Source organism: Pan troglodytes, chromosome 2 (genome assembly GCF_028858775.2).
Source record: "Pan troglodytes isolate AG18354 chromosome 2, NHGRI_mPanTro3-v2.0_pri, whole genome shotgun sequence".
NCBI classification, from domain to species: domain Eukaryota; kingdom Metazoa; phylum Chordata; class Mammalia; order Primates; family Hominidae; genus Pan; species Pan troglodytes.
This window is the reverse complement of record NC_086015.1, coordinates 37064607-37085409: the sequence shown is the minus strand read 5'-3', so window position 1 is coordinate 37085409 and position 20803 is coordinate 37064607. Positions and strand designations below refer to the sequence as shown.

Here is a 20803-nt window from a genome sequence, read left to right as displayed (position 1 = left end):
AGTTGACTGTGTGGAGATATTTCTTCTTGTGTCCATCCCTAGCAACCTCAGATGACTTTAACTTGACCCTGGGTCCTGCCAGGTGACTCTCCCCCCCTCCTCCTCCTCCTCTCCGCTTCCCATCTCCACATGCTTGAATCCCACTAATCATTTTTGCCCCTTGTTTACAAAATAAACAAGTATAGACATAAGAAAGCAGAAAAAACATAATTGTTACTCAAACCTCAGGAGCCATAGCAAAGCTCTTCACATTTTGGGAGTTTCCTTGAATATTTTTTATGCCTTTTTTTTCTGCTTTCTTACAGAGTAAGTTCATTCTGTGTGACCTATTTTCTGTGTGGCTTTTTTTGCTTCATTCTTTGTCATGAGCATTTTTTCATATCGTTCAAAATTCTTTCATCATCTTTCATGGTTGTCCTACTTACCTTCTGACACACAGTTCCTATACGTGTTCCTTTTGTCTGGAAGCCATCCCAGTTGACATATTGGCTTCTGTAGGACTTTCAGAACCATCACTGGCACCTCCTTTTGTGAAGCACATGTGGGAGCAGTTTCATCCCTGACACACTGTGTCTCTAGTCTCCTGGCCTTCCACGCCTCTGCCTGGTAGCCATGAGGGCACATCATGCATTTGTGCACATCACATACCCACCGAACGGCTCTGGAATGGAATGGAAGCTGATTGCTTTGATAAGAAGGAACCGGGGGATTTGTAGACAGTAATTCTTTTCGTTGTTGTTATTGTTTTTGTTTTTTGAGGCAGGGTCTCGCTCTGTCACCAGGCTGAGTGCAGTGATAAGATCTCGGCTCACTGCAACCTCCACCTCCTGGGTTCAAGTGATCCTCCTGCCTCAGCCTCCTGAGTAGCTGGGACTACAGGTGCAGGCAACCATGCCAGCTAATTTTGTGTATTTTTAGTAGAGATGAGGTTTCACCATGTTGGTCAGGATGGTCTCAATCTCTTGACCTCATGATCCGCCCACCTCAGCTTCCCAAAGTGCTGGGATGAAAGCCATGAGCCACTGTGCCAGGCCTGTAAACAGTATTTCTGTGTGTGAAGATTTCTGTAAAAGGGCCAAGGCTGATGGCTCAATGCCCGTAATCCCAGCACTTTGGGAGGCTGAGGCAGGAGGATCTCTTGAGCCCAGGAGTTCAAGACCAGCCTGGGCAACATAGTGAAACTCCATCTCTACAAAAAATTTAAAAATTAGCTGAGTATGCTGCCATGCACCCGTGTTCCCAGCCATTCAGGGGGCAGAGGCAGGAGGATCACTTGAGCCTGGGAGGTTGGGGCTGCGGTGAGCCGTGATCACACCACTCACTGCACTCCAGCCTGGGCAAAAAAGTGAGACTCTGTCTCAAAAAAAATAAAGATTTCTGTAAAAGCTGATTTCTGTCTCTGTCTTAATTCATGTTGAAGGGTAGAAAATGGTGGCTTTCCTCAATTCTTGATGCTGGTTTTCTCTCTCAGTGCTCAGAGTTTGAGATGGCCAGGGAGGAGCTACGTGTTTGCAGCCAGGGTAAAAATGAGTCAGACCAGAAGGCTCAAATCCCTGTCTGAGAACATTTAGGGCCCTCAACACTGTTGTGTTACAGATACAGGAAGCCAGGTCTGTGCTTTTATTCATCGTCATGATTCAGTCAGATATGCAGATGTTTCTCTTTTGGGGGGATTAGCTGAGCCAGTGCCACCTATGATGGTTTGCATATGTGGATGTTTATCTCAGTTTCTACCTGAAAAAGCTAAAGCCATTGATAATATCCAAGGTGAAAATAATTAGGAGTGGACGACCTTCCTCCCACAACTTAACTTCATCCAATTAACAGGGCATTCATCATGAGGTAATAAGCCTATTTATGACTGTTTGGAAGATCAACATCTTTAAAAGTCTCTGGTGCTTAAGGAGCTTACAGAATGGAGACAGTTACTCTAAAACAAAGACCTGCAAATTATGGCTGCCACCTACATTTTTTTGTAAGTAAAAGTATATTGGAATCGCCACACTGTTTATATATCGTCTGTGGCCGCTTTTGTACTATAGTGGCAGAGTTGAGTAGTTGAGATGGAGACCTCTATGGCTGCAACACCTAAAATATTTACTCTCTGGTGGTTTTTTGTTTGTTTGTTTTCTCTGTCATCCAGGCTGGAATCCAGTGGCGCAATCTCTGCTCATGGCAACCTCTGCCTCCCGGGTTCAAGCAATTCTCGCACCTGAGCCTCTCAAATAGCTGGGATTACAGGCACCTGCCATCATGCCTGGCTAATTTTTTTTTGTATTTTTAGTAGAGATGGGGTTTCACCATGTTGGCCAGGCTGGTTTCAAACTCCTGACCTCGAGTGATCCACCCGCCTCAGCCTCCCAAAGTACTAGGATTACAGGCGTGAGCCACCACGCCCAGCCTGGTGTTTTATTTAAAAAGTTTGTTGACTCCTGCTCTAGAAACATCAGTGTTCCTCTGAACCTAGCCATGACTTTTTCTATGGGTTTTTCAAGCCTTTTCATTTGTGTGTCTCACCTACCCCCAGCCTTCACCCACCTTTTTTTTTCCTAATTGGTAGTAACATAGAACTTGAGTAGAGTCTTAGCTGCTAACATTTTGAGCACTTACTAGATGCCAGATCTGTGCAAAGTTCTAGTCATGTATTGACTCAGTTAATCCTCATGATAACCCATCGAGTTAGGTACACTTTACAGGTGGAGTCCCATGGGTAGGAAGTGGCAGAGCTCAGATTTGCATGTAGACAGTTGGGCCTTTGCCAGCCGTGCCCGTGACTAGAACTCTAAGCTGCCTCGCAACTGTGCTTTTCTCGCTCTCTCAAAACCTAACCAAATTATGTGTACGCATTTTTTACAAGCCTGTTTATTTTAGAGTATATGATACAATGAGGATAATGGATACATAAGACCTGGAAAAGCAAGATGATAAGAAAACCAAGGTTGGGTTGGGGCATGGGGGTGGGCGAAAGAGAACATGAGGTACAGAGGCTGTGAGACCATTTAGTTGCTGGAGCTAACTTTTAAGATCTTTAGCTCTGAATTTCTTGACAGCCAGATGATAAAAAGGAGACACAGTCATGTAAGTAGCACTTATAAAGGAGGAGAAAAGAACTTTGCCAGTATTTACAAAGCTTTTCTTAGCATTTATCTAAATTATTGCAAAAGGAACTTTCATGGAACTCATCAATGGGAGTTTTCTACTCTTGTAAGCAGCAAATACTTCCTCTTCCAGGATGGTTTCATGACCAGTGAAGTCTCTGTCCTGGGCATGCGTGCTACAGTCTGTTTTACTTCTTGAACCCCAAATCTGAAAGTATTGCCAGAGGGATCCTCTCTGAGAGAAGGATCATTCATGAAACCATGTGGGAGGCAGGACTGTGCAGATAATGACGGCAGCATTTAATTCATTTTAGTCACTCACCATTCTTCTCCCACTCTCCAACTCTGCACGTGGATGAAATTGAGCTGTTGGTGATGTCAAATATGTGGGAATATCCTCTACCCATTCCCTTCCCAAGTTCAGAGCCTTTTCTTCTAGAGCTACCTTGGGCTGTCCCTCCAAGGAACCTTCCCTAACCAATCTCTCCCAGGCACTCAGGCTAAGCACCTCTTTTCTGGGACTCACAGTTTCTTGTGCTTACGTTTAAAGATCATGTATTCCCAGGATCACAAATATTTTTGTATTATGTGCATGTTAAAATGTTATGGTTGGGTATTTTTTAATTTTTTATAAATGAAATATAGCATACATATGTAAATGCGCAGTATGATGAATCACTATGGTGTGAACACCCACATAAACACCAACCAAGGTCAGGAGACAGCACGTGGCCAGTGCCCTAGAAGCTTCCCAGGTGTCCTTGTTGATCATACACCATTTCGTCCCACTGTCCTGACGCCTATGACCATCAGTTTTCTGCTTTTCTTTATACTTTTACCACCTATGTGTGTACTCAGACTTTATAGTTTGGTTTTGATTGTTTTGAATTTTCTCTAAAGGGGATTGTACTGTGTCATGCTGCTTTCACTTCACATTATATTCCTGATTCTTTGGTGTATTGGGTAGAGCCGAAGTTCATTTGTTTTATTGCTTGAGAGCAATGTTTCTTAACCTGATTTTTTCATCATTGCCCCCAAGGATCCCTTTTAAACTTTTTTTCTAATTGCCTTCTCCTCTCCACCATGAAATTTTATTACCTGAGATATTGTATATTGGTTTATTTGCTCTGTGTGTGTGTGTGTGTGTGTGTGTATATGTTTTATATAAATAAGGAATAATTTTTTTTATCCCCAAAGCATCAATTTTTACCCCCTTGGGGATGCTACCCACCTCACTGGGAATGCATGCTTCAGAGCAGGGACCCCACCCTCAGCACTATTGCCATGTTGCACCTGATAATTCTTCATTGTGGGGCTTCCCTGTGCACTGTGGGATGTCTGGCAGCATCCCTGGGCCTCTACCCACTGGATGCCATAAGCATGTCCGCCGAGGTATGACAACCTCAAACATTTCCAGACATAGCCACATGTCCCCTGTGGGGCTAAAGAGCTCCTGGTTGAGAACCACCGATGTTATTGAGCACAAACTGAACACCGGTGTGTGTGTGACAGCAGGTCAAATAAACATGCTGTGTCTGTCCCTGGCATTCACCCTTCTTATTGCCATGGAGATTTTGCATAGTATATTAAGGGAAAACACAATTACAACTGGTGCATATAATATGATGCCAGTTTTGAGGAAAGAAAACACTGCTGTATATTATTTGTGTATATTTGGGGAGTGTGTGGGTCTGTGTAAATCTAGACGGCTGTATACTAAAATGCTTGCAGTGATTATCTCTGGGCAGTGGAATTAATGGATACTTTTCCTGTTTTCTTTTCATTTTTCTAGCATTTCTACCATGGGAAGGTATTATTTATGTGATGTTTAAAGTATCTACTTTCTATTCTAGGGAAGAATACCACTACAATTTGAACATCAGTTTGGTGTTTTTTTGTTTTTCTTATTTCTCAGTGGTGGGAGAGGGTTAATAGGAGGTAAACTTTTATGGTGAATTGTTGGTGTTTTCTCTTTTAGTCAGTTTTGAGGTCTGAGTGAAGGAAATTTTTCCGGCAGTCATTAAGCCTTGTCATCTTAGCAGATGCTCAGATATTTTTCCACACAAAAGCTTGCATTAGGGTGGCTACATTAGGATCTCCTCATTTTTCCCTGCTCTTTTTTCACTCACAGGTTGAAAATGAATATGGCAGCTACTTTGCCTGTGATTTTGACTACCTGCGCTTCCTGCAGAAGCGCTTTCGCCACCATCTGGGGGATGATGTGGTTCTGTTTACCACTGATGGAGCACATAAAACATTCCTGAAATGTGGGGCCCTGCAGGGCCTCTACACCACGGTGGACTTTGGAACAGGTTGGTGTTTGTAGTAACAGAAATTGCAGCTTAAAATCAGCTTTTTACTCAGTCAGTTGCTCTGGGCAGCTGTTGTTTTAAGTGTCATGGGCAGATTGAGATTTTTCATGTTTTCATTTTTCAAGGAACAGGTAGAATAGAATACTTGCACCCCTCAGTAACAGAGGGTTATCTGTAGGCCAAGAGCTTCCAGGGTAGCTGCATTTTCAGCACTGGTGGAGCTAGCCTGGAACATGGAGTACTGCTGTCTCAGGGGCTAGGCTGGCCCACCCAAGATGAAGAAGCAGGTGGGCAGCTCCAGCTGTGAGAAGCTCTACCTTGAGGCAGTCACCTTTTAGGCTGTGTCTGGGGTGCGCTTCTCTGCTCTTTCTGCCCTCCCTGTCCTCCCACCTTGGCAGGACACTCGGGGTTATGCCTTGGCTTTAGCCAACATTGAGGTCAGCCACTGGCTGGGAACTTACCTTATGCTTTGTTATCTTTCTGCATAACTTAGAACACTGAACTGTCAGGGCTGGAGGTGGTTTGGCAGATGCTGCAAAGGCTATGCCAGATTCCTTACACAGTGCTGTGTAAACTGTGGAGATGCTGCAAGTGAAAGTTACAGATGGGTGGGCAATGTGGTTAGGATGCTTCTGGCCATAAGTAATATTAAGAGAGACTTCATTTAGGAGAGCGGCTTTCATAAAGGATATGACAGCTGTGTTCGTCCATTCTTGCACTGCCCTAAATAAATACCAGAGACTGGGTAATTTACAAAGAAAAGAGGTTTAATTGACTCACAGGCTGTATAGGAAGCCTGGTGGCAAAAGCTTCTGGGGAGGCCTTAGGAAACTTAAAATCATGGCAGAAGGCAAAGGGAAAGCAGGCACGTCTTACATGGACAGAGCAGGAGGAAGAGATAGGAAGGGAAGTGCTACACACTTTTAAACAACCAGATCTCATAACTCATTCACTCACTATCAGGAGAATAGCACTGAGGGAATGGTGCTAACCCATTCACAAGCACTTTGCCCCCATGATCCAGTCGCCTGCCACCAGGCCCTACCTCCAACACTGGGGATTATAGTTCGACATGAGATTTGGTGGGGACACAGATCTGACACAGATCCAAACCATATCAACAGCTAAATGTCTGACTGGACTTTTTTTGTGTGTGTGGCTATGAAAGACATTATTGAGAAACTGCAATCTTTGAATAAAGTCTGTAGATTAGATAAGAGTGTTGTATCAGTGTAATTTCCTGATTTTTAGAAGTATATTGTGTTTATTTAAAGAATGCCTTTGTTCTGAGAGAATGAACACTGAAGTATTTAGGGATAAAGGGCCACCACATCTGCAATTTATTCTCAGATGGCTCAGAAAAATGTATATTTTTATAGAGAAACTGATCGTGTATATCTAGTAAAATGCTAACAATTGGGAAATCTAGGTGAAGGGAATAGGAGAGTTTTTTTGTACTATTCTTACAACATTCTGTAAGTTTGAAATCACTGCAGAATAAAAAGTTACAGGCTAGGCATGGTGGCAAGTACCTGTAGTCCTAGCTACTAGGGAGGATGAGGTGGGAAGATCACTTGAGCCCACGAGTTCAAGGCTGCGGTGAGCTGTGATTGTGCCACTGCACCCCAACCTGGGCAACAGAGCAAGACCCTGTCTCAAAAAAAAAAAAGATACACACACACACAAAAAAGACGAGTTCCTTGAGTAGCATAAAGACCCTGATGTTCTCCCCTCTGAGGTAAAAGGCACTTCATGCGCATTGCACAGCCAATGTTTGCCTCTCTTGAGAGGGATGTACAGAAGACTGAAATGAGGAAATTAGCCTGGTGTTGCTTTTTTTTTTTTTTTTTTTTTTAGGTGGAGTTTCGCTCTTGTTGCCCAGGCTGGAGTGCAATGACATGATCCTGGCTCACTGCAACCTCTGCCTCCCGGGTTCAAGCATTCTCCTACCTCAGCCTCCCAAGTAGCTGGGATTACAGGCACCTGCCACCACGCCTGGCTAATTTTTGTATTTTTAGTAGAGACAGGGTTTCACCATGTTGGCCAGGCTGGTTTCAAACTCCTGACCTCACATGATCTGCCTGCCTCGGCCTCCCAAAGTGTTGGGATTACAGGCGTGAGCCACCGCGCCCGGTCTGTAGTCACATTTTTTAAGAGGTTCTTCTACCTTATCAAAAAAGAGAAGAACAGAAAAGAACTGACCTTAAGTGAATAGAGTGTTTCGAGAGCATTTGGTGATAAAAGGACTCATCCGTTAGGTTGGTTAGGTTGGTGCAAAAGTGATTGCAGTTTTTGCCTTTTAAAAAAAAAAAAACGGGCCCAGCGCAGTGCCTCCTACCTGTAATCCCAGCAGTTTGGGAGGCCAAGGCAGGCGTATCATGAGTTCAGGAGTTGAGACCAGCCTGGCCAACATGGTGAAACCCCATCTCCACTAAAGATACAAAAATTAGCTGGTACAAAAATCGTGGTGGCGCACTTCTGTAATCCCAGCTCCTCAGGAGGCTGAGGCAGGAGAATTGCTTGAACCCGGGAGCCGGAGGTTGCAGTGAGCTGAGATCGCGCCACTACACTCCAGCCTCGGCAACAGAGCGAAACTCCATCTCAAAAAAAAAAAAAAAAAAAAAAAAGAAAACCATGACAAAAACCACAATTACTTTTGCACCAACATAATACAAAGCGCTGCAGAGGAAGTGACATGCCGGTTTCCTCCTGCTTTGTCCAGGCTTCTCATCACAGCGATGAAAAAGCACGGCATTTTTCTGTTGGGAGGAACAAATTGAAGGTGATTATGATTGTGTTTTAAGCATAATTTGTATGTGAGGTGACAGTGTGACTGTCACTGCTAGGGGTTGGAGAATAGACAACCACAAGGCCAGGGTGCCTGGGGCAGACGGGCCCTCCAGTCTGAGGCTTTTGCCAGCTTCATTGCTTTGTGTGGGAGAGGGGCATTGCCCGATGCATCTCATGAGAACAGTGTTTAAAGAGCTGAATGCCACCTAATGCTTAATAGTGAGAAAGACAGCCAATGAGATTCTGCTCTTTCTCGATCAGCATATTCTGTCCTGAAAGCTGGCCTTACAGAGAAGCCAAAGGCCCATCTCAGAGCAAGTGGTTATCAGAGGGTCTTGGCTGGGGCCACGTCCACCCTGGGATACCTGCTGTGGGAACTGGGTTGTGAAGTGTGGGGCCAGGGCATTCTCTGCTCGGGTTGGTGTGGACACTGCTCATGCTTCCTCTTTCCCCAGTGTTTGGCAGCCCATTCCTTCTCTGTGGAGAAATTCTTTTTTGTTTTAGAGGAGGAAGGGAAAATAGAAGACACGAGAGGCAAGACAAGACACCCCTAATGGGACATTTCATGAGGAAAACTTGAGAGCAAGTGGTTTGGAATGGCTGATGTGCAAATTAGAATCCAGAGTATATTCCATTATTCAGGGGTAAACACAATTAGAGCCCCCACATCCCTTTGATTTCTTAATTAACTGGCAAATATTTGTGGTAGTATCATGTGTATGGTGTTATTGAGGCTGTAAGTATCTTCAAACCAGGCTCATCCTGTGGGGTGCATCCAGGTCAACCAGATGTTCTTGTGAAGAGATAAGCCCACAAGATATGGGTCCAGGCCCTGGGGAAACACAGATAAAGAAGACAGGCCTGTGAAGGGAACTCTTGTGCAGACAGGAAAGGCCACGGGGACCTCCTCAGAGAGGAAGCAATGTTCTCTGGTCCACACACATCCTCAAATGGGTCCAATCAGAAGCTAGCTTGGAAGTATTCCAGGCCCATGGGGTGTGGGAAGGGAAAGGGGCCTGTCTTAGTCAGTGTGGGCTGCTATAACAAAATATCTTAGACTGGGTAATTTATAAACAAAAGAAATTTATTGCTCACAGTTCTAGAGGTGGTGAAGTCCAAAATTAAGATGCCAACAGATTCAGTGTCTGGCAAGGGCTTGCTCTCTGCTTCAAAAATGGTGCCATGCCTTCTTGCTGTGCCCTCACGTGGTCAGGAAGCTCCGTTGAGCCTCTTTTTATTTATTTATTTATTTATTTTTATTTATTTTTAATTAAAAAAATATTTTTGAGATGGAGTCTCACTCTGTTGCCCAGGCTGGAGTGCAGTGGCATGATCTCGGCTCACTGCAACCTGCACCTCCCGGGTTCAAGCAATTCTCCTGCCTCAGCCTCCTGAGTAGCTGGGATTACAAGTGTGTGCCACCATGCCTGGCTAATTTTTATATTTTTAGTAGAGATGGGGTTTCACCACGTTGGCCAGGTGGTCTCCACCATGCCAGGCTGGAGTCTGTTTTTATAGGGGCACTAATCCCATTCATGAAGGTGGAGCCCTTATGACTTAATCACTTCCCGTGGCCTCACCTGTTAATACTATCATCTTGGGTGTTAAGTTCCAACATGAGAATTTTGGGGGGATACCAACATTCTGACTGTAGCAGGGTTTCAGGCCCGAGTCCCATGAAGGGCTCTTGTTATTTAACTTCTTGTCATTTCCACGACTGACCTACCTTCTCCCTCTTACAATTTTCAGGCAGCAACATCACAGATGCTTTCCTAAGCCAGAGGAAGTGTGAGCCCAAAGGACCCTTGGTAAGAATCGAGGGTGAGGTGTGTGTTTGCAGCTGTTAAGAGAGAAAAGTTACATGCTGCTGAAACTGGGCAGTAGGCCCTTGATGTTTTTGGCTCTGGAGTCAGCAGCTAATGGGATTCTGGAGTCATAGCCATTCTGGACATGTGAATGACAGCAGAAACAATGTTTCTATTTGAAATTGAGCTCCTGCACTGGGGTGGAACAGACTGGGGACCAACATGAATGGCCTGTTACACATCAGGTTCTGTGCTCCTGCATCCTGGTCTCATCTGGTCCTCAGGGCAACTCTCATAAGTGGTCTTATTGTCTCCATTTTTATTGAGGCTCAGGGAACCTATATCACTTGCCAGGGTCATATAGCCAGTGTGTGGCTAGGCCGGGATGGTTGGCAAGCTGCAGGTGGGTGTCAACAATCTATCAATCCTTCTCTCTCCGTTCTTCCCGTCTTTGGCTGAAGTTGCTATTCTCGTCGTCACTCAGCCCAGTTTAAGGGGTTAATATCCTGTGCCTTCTCTGCACTAGGTCAGACTGCCCCACCTGTGTACAAGCCTGATTTATAAAACAGCCTTTTCTGAGTCTAGTCGCTGCTTAGTGAGCAATGCAGACCCTGCATTCATAGACTTTGGGTGGAGCTATTTCCTGGAACCTAAAACAAGAAGTCCCCACAAGAAGGTCCAGACTTCTTTTTTGTTCTCTAGACCAAGGCTTGGCAGGGCAATGCCCAAGAAAAACATGAAGTGTGTGAGGCCTGCTTTGCAGAATACTGGGACAAGTCTTCCTTGTTATAAATCAACCTGAGATCTGAAAATCCGGATTCATACAAAGGTTGAATTTGGAGCTGTTATTTATTTATTTATTTATTTATTTTTAAATGGAGTCTCAGTATGTTGCCAGACTGTAGTACAGTGGCGCGATCTCAGCATTCTCCACCTCCCGGGTTCAAGCGATTCTCCTGCCTCAGCCTCCTGATAGCTGGGACTACAGGGGCGCACCATGACGCCCAGCTAATGTTTGTATTTTTAGTTGAGATGGGGTTTCACCATGTTGGCCAGGAGGGTCTCAATCTCTAGACCTTGTGATCCGCCCACCTTGGCCTCCCAAAGTACTGAGATTACAGGCATGAGCCACTGCGCCCGGCCTGGAGCTGTTATTCTATAAAAATATTTTGCTACCTAGTTTCTTTGCCCAACAAGACTTTCCTACTGTGTTTAAACAGGGAATCAGCTATCTAAATTTTAATGTAGGCACCACTTTTCAGGAATACTTGCATTGTATAAGATGAGATCTACTTTAGGTTAGAACTTGAGGACTGAACACAGGCATTGCTGGTATTGGAAGTGCTCATTGGGGGGTGGCTCTGGGTTAAGCAGTGCATGTCAGCATGTCAACCCCCTTTACACCTGTCATAGATGGGGCATTGCAGGGAAGCCCTGGCATTGGAAGGTCATAAGTCTATCCTAAGGGCTACGTTCTTTTTTTGTTTTAGATCAATTCTGAATTCTATACTGGCTGGCTAGATCACTGGGGCCAACCTCACTCCACAATCAAGACCGAAGCAGTGGCTTCCTCCCTCTATGATATACTTGCCCGTGGGGCGAGTGTGAACTTGTGAGTGTTCATTGCCTGAGGGGAGGGTGCCCTCAGTAGCCATGGGCTCACAGTGAAGTACCGTGTTCTTTTGTTTCCTTGTAGGTACATGTTTATAGGTGGGACCAATTTTGCCTATTGGAATGGTAAGAGCACTTTAATATCTGTAGAAACTTATGCTAGAATGTTTCTGTTGATTAATTTGGGGAGGGGTGTGCCCACAGACAATTTTATTTTCTTTTTTTGTTTATCCTCTCCTAAATTTTCTTTTTTTTTCTTTTTCTTTTTCTTTTTTTTTTTGTAGACAGTCTCACTCTGTCACCCAGGCTGGAGTGCGGTGGTACAATCTCAACTCACTGCAGCCTCCACCTCCCAGGTTCAAGGGATCCTCCTGCCTCAGCCTCCAAGTAGCTGGGATTATGGGATTACAGGCATGCACCACCATGCCTGGCTAAGTTTTTGCATTTTTAGTAGAGACGGGGTTTCACCATGTTGGCCAGGCTGGTCTTGAACTCTTGACTTCAAGTGATCCTCCCACTTTGGCCTCCCAAAATGCTAGGATTACAGGCGTGAGCCACCATGCCTGGCCCTAAATTTTCTAACATATAAGGATTACCTATGTAATTTTAAAAAATAATATTTCTTACTTTTTTTTTTTTTTTTTTTTTGAGACGGAGTCTCGCTCTGTCGCCCAGGCTGGAGTGCAGTGGTGCAAATCTTGACTCACTGCAAGCTCTGCCTCCCGGGTTCACATCATTCTCCCACCGCAGCCTCCAGAGTAGCTGGGACTACAGGCACCCGCCACCACGCCCAGCTAATTTTTGTTTTTGTATTTTTAGTAGAGACGGGGTTTCACCATGTTAGCCAGGGTGGTCTCGATCTCCTGACCTCGTGATCCACCTGCCTCGGCCTCCCAAAGTTCTGGGATTACAGGCGTGAGCCACTGCGCCTGGACAAAATAATTTTTAAGGGAAATAAATGTGAGCATTTAGAAGCCTTACTGTTTTAAACCAGGCTAGTTGGGCAGGCTTCAGTCACAGTCTATAACTGTAGCTTATTTGTTCAAATATTCTACTGTGGTCTCTTTCTTTTAACGTTTTGTTTTGTTGAGGTATAATTCACAAACCATAAAATTTACAATTTTTAAGTATATGATGCAGTGGTATTTACTGTATTCACAAAGTTGTGTAACCATTACCATTATCTAATTCAGAAACATTTTATCACCCCAAAAAGAAACTCCATACCCATTAGCATTCATTCCACACTCTCCCTCCTCTCAGCCCCTGGAAATAATATACTTTCTGTCCCTGTGGGTTTGCCAATTCTGAACATTTCGTATAAATGAACCACATATATACACCTGTATGACTTCTTTCATTTAGCCCAATGTGTTCAACGCTCGTCCACGTTGTTGCACGTACTAGTGCTTCATTCCTTTTTTTTGCTGAATAGTATTGCCTTGTGTGGATGTACAGTATTTTATTTATCCATTCATTGGTTGATGGACATTTGGGTTATTTCCACATTTTGGTTATAGTGTTGCTTTGAACATTGATGTACAAGGATTTGTTTGAATTCCTGTTTCAGTTCCTTTGGGTGTATACCAAGAAGTGGAACGGCTGTGTCATATGGTAACTCTATGTTTAGAGTTTCAGGAACTGCCATAGTGTTTCCCAAAAAGGCCACACCACTTTACATTTCTGTATTTTTTTGTGTAGGAAAAATTATGACAAAATTTTTCTGTAACGTCTTTGATTTTTGTTGTTTTTTTGCAAAGACAAATGATGCTGTACTGGCTTTTCACTAAGCTTCATTTCCTACCTGTCTCTTTATTTGCATTTTTCTCTCTGAATCATGGAGGATGCCCAGCTGTTGAGTTTTGAAGGCTTAGTTTGGGCCTAAATCTCTCAGGATCTGAAATTGGATACTGTCAGCTCTTAATGAAGTTTCTCCTTTGAACTGCTATCTTTTTTGCAGGCTGAGATGGGCTAGGAGAAGACATCGCTTACAAGCATTATCAATTTTAATACTATTAGTAGAGCCAAGAAATGAAGATATTGCAAAACTCAAATGTCACTGCATATAAGATAATAGTGTGCCTGGGGCGTGTCTGGGTGGGTGAGGGGAGGGAGAGCATCAGGATGAATAGCTAATGCATGCAGGGCTTAATACCTAGGTGACCAGGCTGGGTGCGGTGGCTCACGCCTGTAATCCCGGCACTTTGGGAGGCTGAGGTGCGTGGATCACGAGGTCAGGAGTTTGAGACCAGCCTGGCCAACATGGTGAAACCTTGTCTCTACTAAAGATACAAAAAATTAGCTGGTTGTGGTGGCGCTCACCTGTAATCCCAGCTACTCGGGAGACTGAGGCAGGAGAATCACTTGAACCCAGGTGGTGGAGGTTGCAGTGAGCTGAGATTGCGCCATTGCACTCCAGCCTGGGTGACAGGGCGAGACTTTGTCTCAAAAATAAAATAAAATAAATACCTAAGTGACCAGTTGATAGGTGTGGCAAACCACCATGGCACACGTTTACCTATGTAACAAACCTACACGTCCTGCACATATATCCCGGAACTTAAATTAAATTTAAAAAAAAGAAAAGATAATAGTGTGCCAAGGTTGGTCACTGATATTTTAGATAATCCCTCTGTGTTCGTCTTATGAGAAACAGTTGAGACCTGGTGGGTGCCTTTTTCACTTAGTAGATGGGGATTCCCCCTAGCTGCCATTGATGGGATCGAGACCAATCATCCAATCCAGGAAAAAAGGCATCGTTTTTGGAACTTTATGGTTCATGACACAATTTTTTAAAAATCTTACTGTTATACTTAAAATAACACATTCATCTTTAAAAAAAAATTGGACATTATAGAAACTGTCAGAACATAAATGTTGTCCTTAATCCTCTCTCCTGCCCCTCCCTCTGCCATAATCCATAGAATTCCCCTTTCTTCCTCTGTTGCCTTATTTAGCCTGCATATTAGCCTCATCTTAATTAGAGATTATCAACACCACTTTACAGATAAGAATAGCTGAATACAAAAAAAAGTCCACACGTTTTCTGTTCAGCTGGCAAGGGGTGGAGCTTGGACTGGAACTCAGGTGGTGGTGAGCCAGAGTCACTGCCCTTTGGATCACCCTTTGCACCCTGGAGCCCCTGAGCCAGCCCCCACACCCACCCCACTGTGTTCTGCCAAGCCTCCCTGAAGCTGCTTTTTGCCCTGTCTCTTTGAGGAAGTGAGAGAAGGCCAGTCTGTACTTAGCAGCTGTTCTTCAGGCCAGCTTCCTAGAGGAGAGCAGGGAGAGAAAGGAATCAGGAGTGGGGAGTTCACTGCCCATCCCACCCACAGGAACATGCACCTGCCTGTGCAGGTGTGTGTCTCCTTCCTCCACACCTGTGTGTGTCCACAGCTGTGTGATGGCTGCCTACAGGGTCCAGGCGCTCCTGTACTTCTCACACAATGTGGAATGTTGATGAATGCAAAGTCTCACCATTTCTTTCACCTTCCCACCTCACACCCTCTTAAGTGGCCAGAGGAGGCTTGAATCTGCACCATTTCTCTGCGATGCTGCCCTTTGGTGGTCTAAAAACACCCAAAGTAAGATTCTGCCAGTAGAACTAGAACAAATACTTAGTCTTCCAATCCATCCTTAAACCCACTGGACAGCTTCCCAGCCTGGGCTCCCTCGGCCTGTAAAGTGTGCTTCTAGAGGTCACACTTTCCCAACTCAACCTGGCAACCCCTTCCATGCTGGGCTCTGGCTAAGGACTCAAGGGCAAGTGAGGCACAGTCTCTGCCCCTGAGGTGCAAGCAGTGTAGCGTGGAGAGAGACATAACAAATAAGAAACACAGCACAGCATGGGTGACTACCACATTAGAAGCAGACGAGGGCCACAAAGAAGGTGAGTTCCTTGCAGCAGCGGATGTGGGTTTTTTTTTTTTCTTTGTGTCTCACAGGAAGGGATGTGTTTTAACCTATGAATCCCTTAAGGCAGGCAGACCTGTTGGCTGTGAGTTGTCTCTGATTAATAAGAAATGGGGGAAATGGTATGACTAGATCAATTCAGTTGGTTGAGTGGTCCAGATCTTTCAAAGTTTAGATTCTGTGCAGAGAACTAATGAAAAAGTCTTTGGAGCTGACCTGCTTGATCTGATCCTCAGCCTTGCTCATCTGTCACCTCCACAACCAGTAGGTCACCCAAGGTGGCTCCATCATTGGTGAGCTGCATCCAAGGAATTTATTACTAATCCTAGGTAAACTATCATGTTTTGTGCCTCATTGATGTACAAATTAGGTTGGACAAAAGACTATTCCTAAAATAACTTCATTCTCACACACTTGCATTGCAATATGCTCTGAAGTAGAGGAGGAAGGCACAAAGCCTTGCTGGTCTATGGATGGCAGCATCAGTGTCACCTGGACACCTGTTAGAAATGCAGTTTCAGGCCCCACTCCAGACCTGCTGAATTAGAATCTCTGGGATGGGGCTTAGGAATCTGTTTTAACAAGCTCTCCATGTGACACTTAAGCATGGGTAAGTTTTTGAAGTACCACCCAATGTTGCAGACAACCTCATACCTGTGAACATCATCCCTGACAAGGTCGGGATCCTCTGGTCTAGACCCCGCCCCTTGCACAGTAACTGCAGGGGCATTTGTTTTTCTAGTCCTTTTGTATACTCAGTATTGGCATTATCCATTGGTCTTTGTTGTAGGTCAAGTTCCCAGGGAAACAGACTCTGAGAGTACCTGGTAGAAAGCTTATTAATTGTGCTCTCTGGAGCAATGCCTGTAGGATAGAGAGGGAGAAGTGGGGCTATGATGCAGCTTCACAAGTGGCCTCAACCAATCTTAGAGGGAGCTCTGCAGCTGGGTTGGCTGTTCGAGGCACATTGGTCAGTTGTCGGATGTGGGCTATCCCTGAGGGTTGTAACCTTGGGTGAGGCAGCTCAGCACAGGCCAGCACCCAGAGACGGACACATCTGAGAAATGTCAGCAGACAACAGCCCTAGCCGCTGGGAGAATGAGTGAGTGCCCTGGTTCTAAAGGGGGATCCAAGAGGTGCACCACAGCCCCATCGATAGTCTTTGTAGATGCAACAAAGGCCCTCGGATTACGTTTGAACCTCTGTGGCTGATGTGGGTCTGCTGTCATCTCCTGCTGCGTTTGGTTTAATAAGCCCTGGGTTTTCTGCTGATCCATGGCCTAGTCATCTGTGTCTTCACCACTGAGCTTTTCTCAGCCACAGCTTGAGGACATGAAAAAGTTCAGAGTTGACAGGATTAACAGTCAGAGATGGGGGTCATATCATAAGCCCTGCCATTACTGCTTGTGAGGTGTTAGCAGATTTTTGTGGGGAGCTTCAGATTCCCTGCTTGTCCAGTGGGGGTGATACCTGCTAGAATCACAGCTGTGAGCTTCTGTAGAGAGTGGATGGAAAGAGTTCTTGGTAAACTCTAAGGTGCCTGGTAAGTGCTACCTGTAGAAAGAAATTCCTTCCTCTAAACGTTGCATCCTGAGGGTCACGTCTGTGTCTCCCAACAACTGGTTTTAATGTGTCTTCTAGTTTTCTCTCTCTACAGTGCTGAGCTCATGGATCCCAAAGAACTTGTCCCAGAGCTGCACCATCAGTAATAACTAGTGGCACATTTTTGTCTTCTAGGGGCCAACTCACCCTATGCAGCACAGCCCACCAGCTACGACTATGATGCCCCACTGAGTGAGGCTGGGGACCTCACTGAGAAGTATTTTGCTCTGCGAAACATCATCCAGAAGGTGGGTGCTTTGTATGAGCTGTGGTGGGCTGATCTTGGACAGAGCCTCTTTTGAACTCACTGTGGCTCTGTGGACAACTTCCTGCCTGGAGCCCTCCTGTTTAAAAGGATGGACGAAGGGAGGCATCAGCTAGACTTGGGTTTGCATCTTGTACCCACGTGGTTAAGAGTGAGTCTATGAGCAGATGCTTATAGGAGAGTAGGAGATATAAGACATTTATTTAAAAACTGCAATATATAATACAGTGTTAAATGCTACTTACAAATTCACTTCTTATATGGTGAGAATTCACCCGGGGAAATTTCTGTCTCCATTTTCTTCTCCTTCCAGGCCAGATTATCTTTCCAAAAGTTCAGGTGAGAGGTAGGGTGATGGGAGAGAATGCACAGATCCTCTTGAGACTATAGCCCCGATTAAGGCAGCATGGATATATGGGAGCCCCTATCCTTGGGACACAGCTAATGTACTTCAATATCAAAAGAGGTAAAGCTAAGCTCTGGTTTCTTTATTTAATGCATCATCTGAAAAAAGTAAGTTTCCAGTAACCAAAGTGTATAAGAATTATTTCTCACTAGAAAATAACTCCGTCCTTATTTGCAAGAGAGAAGAAGATAAACTATTTTCCTTTTTATGTGTGGCCCAATATACAGACTACGTGATTTCAGAATGAGGAACACCAGATTTTGAACCTGGACACTATTTCTTCAACCTTAAGCCAATTGTGTAAATTCCCTTTATATAAAAGTAGAGGTAGCCGTACTTGCCTCACAGACTTGTACAGTTTAAAAATAAATGGCACTCAATAAATGTTTGTTTTCTTCTTTCATAGTCAAATAAATGAACAATAATTATTTATTTACCTAAAAAAAAAAAAAGAGTGAGTCTATGAGCAAATCAGTCTACTGATTGTTAATTTGTAAAACTGGGATTACAGCATCTGGTTGTGCTGTAAAGCTTGAAAAGAACGTATGTAAGCCATCCAGGACAGTTCCTGACACATATATGTCTAATAAGTGGTAGCCGTTAACTATTATTTATCTTAAATGTAAGAAAATGTGTGTCTACTTAAATAGCTGATGTACATAGGAAAAAAAATCTTCAGATACTGTGAAGCATGGTGCAGATGTCAGCTGTCAGTGAAGCTTCATTTTTCTATTTGGAGCAAGTGATTGCTGTTTCTGGACTGCATCTGAACTGCTTAGTCCTGCTAGCGTTGTACCCTTTTGAGGCACCTAATGCACCTAGGTGGGGTTTCCTGTCTCTGCTGTGGGTTAAAAGAAAAAACCCACAGTTTTTATGCTCAGTCACCTGAGTTTTGAAGTTAAAAAAACAAAGGTTTTCTGCCTATAAATGGTATGGTTTTTTTTGTTTTAAGTATGATGTCGTTTTAATTTTAAGCATGTGTTAAAATGAATATTACAAATTTTTTAAATATAAAAAATACAATCTAGGCTTACCACACTTATAATTTGTCCATTTCATCTAAATTTTCAAATGTATTGTTAAAATGTTGCTTATGTTATTCCTTTATTATGGGTTTAATCTCCACAGAATTTATAGTAATGTCTCCCAAGCTCTCCCTTGTATGTTTGTTCTGTTTTGAAGCTTTCTGTTCCTATCTTTATTATTTCCTTCCTTTATTTGAAGCTTAGCTTTTTAATGCAGCCTTTCTTCTTTTCTAATATAAATATTTAAGGTTATAAATTTCCTTCAAGTACTGCTGTGGCTTTATCTCGTAAGTTTTGATGTGCAATCTATTTCTTACTGTTTGCTTCTAAACATATCTATTTTGATTTCTCTTCACCATTGATATGTGTTTTTTAAATTACTGGAAATAAGTACTTTCCTGTTTTTTCGATTTCTAGTCTTTTTGCATTCTGGTTAGAGAATATAGTCTGTGATACCAATCCCTTGAAAGCTGCTGAGCCTAGTCTTAGAGCCTGACATACACCAATATTAATGGTCAATGTGCGCATAAAAAGAAAGTATATTTTACAGTTGTTGACTATATTCTACATACATGTTCATCAGATTAAGTTTATTAATGGTGCCATTGATATCTTTGATCTGCTTCCTAATTTTTTGTCAGTTCAGTCTACTATTTAGTGAGAGTTGTCCTCATGTATTTCCCCTTGTAGCTCTGCCAGTTCTGAGGTGATGTTATTAGGTGGGCAAATTGAGAATTACATCCTTCAGTACTTAATAGTAAAGGGATTATATAACCCTCTATTTCTAATAAGGCTTTTTGCCTGGAAGCCTTTTTTTTTTTTTTTTTGGTCTGTTATTCATTAACACCATTTACCTGCATACTTTTGCTTGGTATTTTTCTGAGGTATCTTTCCCAATGCTTTAATTTCATCCTTTTTATATCCTTTGTTCTCTTTACATGTGTCCCTTATAAATAGGATATAATCGAATTTTTAAAATATCTAGTTTGAAATTTCTTGTCTTTTAACTGATATATTTATACATTCTCATTCATTGTACTTCTTGATATACATAGATTAATTTCAATTATCTTATTTTATAATTTCTATTCGTTTACCTTTTTGGCTTTTTCTTTCCCTTTATTGCTTTCTTTTAGATTGAGGTTTTTTGTTTTGTTTTGTTTTTTCCTCTTATTTCTTTCCCCCCTCTTCTACTTTGGAAGTTATTCACTGCATTCTAATTTTTTTAGTGCTTACCATTTAAGTGTGACATCTATACCCCCAGAAAAGAACAACTCGTAGTACACAGTTCAGTGAATTTAGGCAACGGGAGCGCAGCCCTGTGACCAACACATAGCTCCCCGGAAGCCCCTCTAATGTCCCTCTCTAGTCATTGACACACATACCCATTCCCGAGCTCACAGCTGTCCTCACCTCTATCACCAGAGATTCCTTTTGCTCGTTTTTAGGCAGCAAGTTCCTACAATATACACTCCTGTGTCTGGCTGTCTTGTAATAGTTTAAAATTAATCAATATCTTTACTTTCTCCATATTGCATCCCTCTTTAACTTACTGTAACTCCAATTACAGCCCTCTTGACTTGTATGTTATTATTGTCATGTATTTTAATTCTCTGGGTTTAGTTTTCATGTATTTTAGTTCTCTCCTTAAAAAATAAAACCCATGGGGCATTACTATAATGGCTTCAGATAGTATTTCACTTGACCCACATAGTTCATTTATTGGCAAATGATTTAACAAACATTCATCAAGTACTCTGCATGCGCCAGGTTGCAGTTTTAGCTGCTTGGTGGATATAGGCTTTCCTGAAAAGGTGGAGCTCAAACAAAAATTTTAAGGTGGTGAGAGAGCCATGTGGCATATCTCCGCCTGGACAAGAGCATTCCAGGCAGAATGCAGCCAGTGAGAACTTGGGAAGGTATATGGCATTTTTAAAGACTAGCAAGGAGGCCAGTGTGGCTGGAGCCCAGTAAATG

General features: G+C 43.4%; 1 protein-coding gene across 9 annotated transcripts in view; it reads left to right on the top strand.

The window, feature by feature from the left end:
• GLB1 (galactosidase beta 1) overlaps window positions 1-20803 on the top strand; it is a 139746-nt gene that overhangs the window by 34456 nt on the left and 84487 nt on the right. For 8 of the 9 annotated variants that reach the window (XR_010155558.1, XR_002943096.3, XR_010155557.1 and 5 more), the window contains exons 6-10: window positions 5230-5410; window positions 9950-10008; window positions 11496-11617; window positions 11702-11742; window positions 17266-17378. Coding sequence is in view for 5 of the 9 variants with exons in the window: in XM_016940638.4 (XP_016796127.1) it covers window positions 5230-5410; window positions 9950-10008; window positions 11496-11617; window positions 11702-11742; window positions 17266-17378 (516 nt within the window). In the remaining 4 variants the exon portion in view is untranslated. The remainder of the gene's footprint in view (window positions 1-5229; window positions 5411-9949; window positions 10009-11495; window positions 11618-11701; window positions 11743-17265; window positions 17379-20803) is intronic. The other variant, XM_016940639.4, reaches the window with a different exon arrangement.